The sequence below is a fragment of the Fusarium tjaetaba genome (assembly GCF_013396195.1).
Source record: "Fusarium tjaetaba strain NRRL 66243 chromosome Unknown NRRL66243_c0000219, whole genome shotgun sequence".
Classification (NCBI taxonomy): domain Eukaryota; kingdom Fungi; phylum Ascomycota; class Sordariomycetes; order Hypocreales; family Nectriaceae; genus Fusarium; species Fusarium tjaetaba.
In genome coordinates, this window is record NW_023501415.1 from 128,793 (window position 1) to 135,362 (window position 6,570).

Below are 6,570 nucleotides of genomic sequence, written 5' to 3' on the forward strand. Positions count from 1 at the left end.
AACACACACAGGATTAAGAACGTACCGATCCTTGAGTGCAAGCACTGGGTGCGCCGACTTGAAGTTGGGGCTGATACTGTCACCCTGGTCCAACCACGGAGCAGAGACGCTCTGAAAGACATATTTCTCACGAGGGTCAGAACTCATCCTACGAAGATCTGAATAGAGACCTCATCAACGATCATGCCCATGTCGTACGCCTTCTGTGCCTGTGATATGGTCAAGCAATCCTTGGGCTCGTGGAGATGTCCTCGGAGGCAGGAAGAGGAAATATAGGGCAAGGCATAAGAATCGGAACAGCTCGCATATGAAGCCACTAGCCTGACCAATATTGTGGGCTTAATCGAAGGTGACCTGTTCACTCGATGTGACCAGGACGGCGCCCGACAGCTTTGCCTGGAGCTAGCAGCATGATTTGCAGCATGCAAGATGTAGTGACCCTGATCTAGCACTAGATGGGATTGTTGACAAGTTAATGTGTTGTATGAATCGCCCTTATCGATTTGCTAGCTTGTTGACGATATGTCTTGGAAAACCGTGCTTCCATCTGGGCAGCAATCTGATCAACGAGAGTCTTTGCAGGCGCTACAGAAACCAAAGCCTCATCGTCACTTTCTTGAGAGAAATGAATGTTCTGCCAGCGGATGTTGGTGTGACTGAACAGAAAACTTTCAATGGCATCGGTTGAATCGAAAACATTTCGTTGTCAGACATTTGGTTCGAACGGTATTCGTGCACCAGGCCAGAGCCAAATCGCCTGCACATGTCGGGGCCTGCGTGTTCAAGCTGCAGAAGTGGATGGTCCGATATCAGCTTCAAATCATCGCCCAAAACTTCTGTGTTGATAAAGAAAGGCAAGCAACTCGAATATTCGCTAGCCTTGATGTGGAGTTGGGTCGCTGTCAGTACCTTGGTGATACCCTGACCAGCGTTGGCGACGTTGGGCGAATAAGTAGGCGCCATAGAGATCCCACAGAGGTATTTCTAGATCGTTGATATCAAGAATGGTCCCTAGGCATATTAGCAACAGGTATTTCAAGGAAACATCGTAACTGACCTTGATGTAATTGTTCAAGACCGGGTGACTAGATGGGAACGTAGTCAAGCCAGTGAAGTCGTTCGGTGTGTAGTCGAAGTCTTTTGATGGTTGAAGTTTAAGAAAAGGTTTCCCTACACCAAGGCACAGTTCTTTGGCCGTTTCTACATCTAGAATATGCCCATGGTGGAGGATCCCAGGAGAGACCTTGCATCATCTGTGATCGATTGAGAGCATGGAAGTAGATTCGTCCAGCAACAGCAATGAGAACGAGAGAGTGATAATATGAAAAACTTCGTTTGTACACACTAGTCAAGAGTCTGGCGACAGACCTTGGTAGTGATAAAAAGAGAAATCCGAACGTCAACCCTCACGAAGAGGGCCCCCCCGAAGGAGGGTGCAACTGACGACCGGCGAGGAACTCTCATACATCACGCCCGAATGTATGCCCCTTCCCACCAGAAGCTAATTATCGTGGTAGGGCATCCCTAGGCGTAATGGGCGCGCCTAGGGTGCTGTGTTGCTTTGCGAAGTCTTTCAACATTGCACACATCTCGTCTCCCGTGGCTGCTAAGATTTGCTCAGTCAGACAAAAGAACCGAAAGCCAATATTAAGATTACTCACCAGGTTTTCTTCACAGCGGTTCAAAAAAGGCTTCTAATGGGCGAAGTCCTCCGGGCGCAAGGCCCGGGAGTGATGCGGCGGCCGGTTGAGGAGCGAGGAAGAAATGGAGTAGGAAGAAGAAGAAGAAAGAGGGGAGAAATAAATGATAAACAAATAAACTGAGAGTTGCCTGAACACAAAAATTGGCCCCAGGCAACCAGTATCATTATCCACGGGTGACAGCTGCTGCCACTGGCAGAAAATATTAGATCTAATATTAGCAGATGACCCCCCTTCAGCAGTGACAACAACCCCACGCCAAGTCGAGTATGTCTAGGAGTTGAACCACCAGCACTGATCTAGTTATCTCGAACGGAACATTGCCTTTACAGGCAGATATGCACGCTACGACAATCATAAACGCACAGTAAGTGCAGTTGGTTCAGATTACGACGGGTTTGCTGGATCCCACTTGGTTTAGGCAAAGATATGTGTCATGATCGGCCTTGAGAACCCTTCCACAGTAATCTACGGCAATATAATAACATAATATTGACGTCCATCAAGCCCTATTGAGGTCTTCCCATATTCAAAGCCTGACCTAGCAAGTATCAAAGAAGTGCCATCGGGGTCACTAGATAGCCTAGAGGGTTCACTGCCGCCAGAGTCACCCTTGAAAAGGTCGCAGTTCTTGCCTGAGTCCTCGCAAGCTTCGGACGTGGTGCAAATGTCGCCATAATTGGTAGTGGCTGAGAAATTGTTAGTCTTAAGCTGGACTGATGTCTCTGATGTGACTTGTTACCGCCGAGAACACCACCGTTATCATAGTCTTCAACATGAAAGTCAGAGATCTCGACAGTGCCACCACCGTTAAACTGAACAACCTTATCAGCGGCGTGAACGCCCTCAGCTTAACCAGGCCCAATAACACACTGCGGAGAGTAGCACCATCTTCGAGAATGAGCCTGGCATCAGCAACACTGGTTGTAGAACTATAGATTGGCAAGTGCGAGAAGCGCAGCTTTTCGTATGTTGAGCTAATTAAACCAATAATCACTTAGATGAGAATAAAGTTGAAGAGGTTAAAGAATGTGCTTTGCGGGCCTGCCTGGGACTGGCAAAGATGAAAGAAAGTAGCAAAGGATATCCTGTTAGACTCCATATTGTTTGTCCAGGCCTGGCTCCTCATAAAGGATTTCTGCCATACCATGATACCATGCCAGACCTCCAGCCGCTGGTCAGTCAGTCCTGGGAACGGAGCGAATGACAGACGAGCCGCTGTCAGTTTGTTACTGAAACCTTGACGAGGAGAAGCTTAATTCAGGATATGCACTTCTCGGCATTTAAGTTAAGGCTTAGCCTAGGCTTATTCAAAGGGTCTGATGGCCGAATTGGTTGGATTGGCGGACTCGTCCAGGTTTGAAACCTGTGGTTGACATCCTGGTTGATTTGAAACAGACAGAACAAAGAGAGCAGGCCATTTTCAACTATGGAAAAGTCATAGAAGCCAGATAAGAGCCAAGTATAGATGGTTTCATTTGAAACAGGGAGAATGAAGCAACATCCAGTGATCTCGGGCAAAGAAAGTCTTGCGGTGGCGTTCATGACTAGAGGTTGAGAAGCCAACATTTGTTCAAGATCTTCATTGTTATGAGAAGTAGCAAGGCCAGATTGATTCTTGTTCTTGGGGGTACGTAGGTCCAGATATGCCTTGGTGCTAATGACTAGGGTATTTACTAACCACCAATGAAAGCTGAGGATCCGACAAGGAACTTGTTTGGTTTGGGGTTCTTGGTCCGAAAAGGCAAGGGCCCATTGAAATTACATCCAGGAGCTACAGTACAGCTTGAAACGGACAGAATTTGAGAGGCCATGAAGAGGGACAGAAACTCTACTGGCACAGAAGCACCAACGAGTGCGCGAATAATTCAACATTTCTCTGCTTTTTTGTGCTGGCAGTATTCGGAATACTGTCTAAACTCCAGTCTTGGTTGGCTACGATCACCTGGCCTTGGATGCCCCTGCTGAGGATTCCTTGAAACGCATGTTGCATTGATAACTATGAGCATAAGCTGCATTTTCAAGATTACTTTAGTCGAAGAGCAATCTCTAGGGAGGCAATCTGTGGGGAAGCTTGACTGATCTGGATCATTGCCCAAGCTTTGTTAAATTCTTTGGGCAAACATGAGGAACCTTGGATGAATACCAGTGGAGGTGTCCCTCCATACCTTACGAGTATAGGTAGTCTATCTGATGCATTCTACTGACACTCACGTGCGTCGTCATGTGACCGTTGTGAGGTCCCGCGAGCTCTTCCACAAGCTTCTTCCCCCCTTTTCATGTAGATCAGCTAAAGGGGTGACAGCAATGACGCCACAATCCACATCGCGTTTGAGAAATCGACATTTGACACGACGAATTCGGCTCAAAAAACAGTTATTAAGATGCACAAAATTCATGTTGAGCGCAATTACAAGTGAACAAGCATTGTCACGAGAGCAGTTGCCTGTCTCATCTAGGGGTGTGACGACGATAGTAGTTGCGCTATTAACTTTTGAGATTACACTCCTTTCTTGACACGAGAAAGCCGGGCCACTTTTTTAATTAGACGGTGTCGTTCGTGTCCATCGAGAGCTACCTGTGTACTCCGTCCGTATAGGGGAGGGAACTCTAGAGGAGAGGAAGAAAGCAGTCCATGGCTTATCTGTAGATATCAGCTTATGCCTCTGTCCCAGTCTTGATCAATGCATCATGCCTTGTTTCTTGTTTCTGCTCTTTTACCTTATCAGTCATCATCATATATCGCCTCCGATGACGGTATCCTCAGAGTCTCGCATATAAAGTGCTGTGGTAAGGCAAGCCAAGTTTTGGAAAACCCCAGATTTTTACAGGGAATATTGCGCTCCAAACCCAATCAGCTTTGGAGAAAGTCCAGACCCAATTCGAGACCCGGTTTTTTTCGCGTCAACGTGGAACTGCTTCTGTAGCCGTAACCGTTTTTCTCCAGGTTAATAAACTACCTACGGAGTACTGCTACAGCAGTGCCAGGTCGCTTCCATTCCCCGTCTCGCTCCTCAGCACGCACATAATTAAAGACCATACTTACCTACCTAGGCCCTTACCTACTCCTAAGGCCTCTCTCATCCTCTCCCACAACCCGACCCGACCCCGAAGCCACGTCATCTTCCCCCAACTGTCAAGTCAGTCAGTGCCGTGCCAGTCTTATCTATCAGCCATGTCTTCGCCATCGAGCTCATCCCAGGGTGGGAAGCGCAAGAGAAACTCCCTTCGCGCGGAGTCGGCCGCTGACCTTGGCGATAATGGCATCCAGACATCCTCTCGTGATGCCTCTGGTGAGGAGGGAGACACAACAGCCGCTGAGTCGGGACGACTTCACAGCCGAGGATCAGCTGCTGGAGGCCCAATTCCTAAGAGACAGCGCTCTAGCTCGGATCGTGGCCTCGAGACAGCCGCTGACCATGCCCTGGATCCTGGCGAGCCAAGCGACACCACAGAAGCCAGCATCGACATTGCTGAGCGAGTCGGTCGCAAGGGTCGCAAGCCTTCTCTGAGGGAGCTTGACGAAGAGGAGCAGCGAAGAATCGAGGCCATGCCCCCTCCCCCCATCGGCAAGCTCCAAGATCCTGCCGGTGGCTACAAGACGAACCCACCTCCTGTTGGCCGACCTGTTCGTGTATACGCTGATGGAGTGTTTGATCTTTTCCACCTTGGGTAAGTCAAAGGAACCGACTTGTTGAAACTGAGCTGTCTGCTAACTACTCTTAGCCACATGCGACAACTCGAGCAGGCCAAAAAGGCCTTTCCTGACACAACGCTCGTTGTTGGAGTCACAGGCGACCACGAAACACACAAGCGCAAAGGTTTGACTGTGATGTCTGCCGCTGAGCGTGCCGAAACGCTCCGCCACTGCAAATGGGTCGATGAGGTAATCGAGGATTGCCCATGGATTGTTACCCCCGAATTTCTCGACGAGAACAAGCTCGACTATGTCGCTCACGATGATCTTCCTTACGGCGCGGACGAGGGCGACGACATCTACCAGCCCATCAAGGCTGCTGGCAAGTTCCTTGTCACACAGCGAACAGAAGGTGTCAGCACAACTGGTCTCATCACAAGGTATGCTAGCGAGCACCCATGCTATCCAAAATCCTAACAGCTCGCAGAATCGTTCGCGACTACGAGAAGTACATTGCCCGACAATTCAAGCGCGGTACTTCCCGCCAGGAGCTCAATGTGAGCTGGCTCAAGAAGAACGAGCTGGATCTCAAGCGACATGTTCAGGACCTGCGGGAAAACATCACAAACAACTGGACCACTACTGGTCAAGAACTCGGTCGTGAGCTCAAGCAGTTCTGGCCTACTAGCCGTCCTCAGAGCCCCGCCCGATTTAACAGTGCAGGCAGCTCAGAGGCACTACGTTCCCCAGGTGCTTCTGGAACACCCAAGGAATTCATCACTGGCTACGCTCTGGGTCTTGTTGGTGGTGTCCGAGGATGGGTGAGTAGTGGACATGCACCACATTTTTCGCCTTAAGCTGACGATCGTCTAGATGACCAAGAGCCGAGGCAACGTCACCGATAGTAGCCGACCCCCCAGCGACGATGAGTCTGAAGAGAGTGATACACACGGAAAATCGCCAAAGGACTCATCAAACACTCCAACCGCGGCTGCAGCTGCAGCCGCTCCTTCGAAGCTATAAATGAAGCTGTATGGTCATGCAGATTGCGAATGAGGGAGATTGGTTAAAAATGTCCAGCAGGAAGAGGAGGCAGGGCCACCACGATAGGGACAACAGATGTTTGTGTAATGGACTTTGGTGGATTATTATTTTAATCAGTATTCGGCCGTGCGCTTTAATACAGGACCGGTATACAAGGCGTTATGGCTTGTTTTATGTATCGAATGTTTT

The 6,570-nt window shown here is 49.2% G+C and overlaps 1 protein-coding gene across 1 annotated transcript; it reads left to right on the forward strand.

Annotated features, from left to right (window-relative positions):
* Positions 1-4,875: 4,875 nt before the first annotated feature.
* FTJAE_9663 (choline-phosphate cytidylyltransferase) lies at positions 4,876-6,360 on the forward strand (the record flags this gene model as incomplete). Its single annotated transcript, XM_037356606.1, has 4 exons — positions 4,876-5,372; positions 5,427-5,777; positions 5,825-6,158; positions 6,211-6,360. The coding sequence occupies 4 exons, from the start codon at positions 4,876-4,878 to the stop codon at positions 6,358-6,360; spliced, it is 1,332 nt and encodes a 443-aa protein (XP_037203302.1).
* Positions 6,361-6,570: the final 210 nt, after the last annotated feature.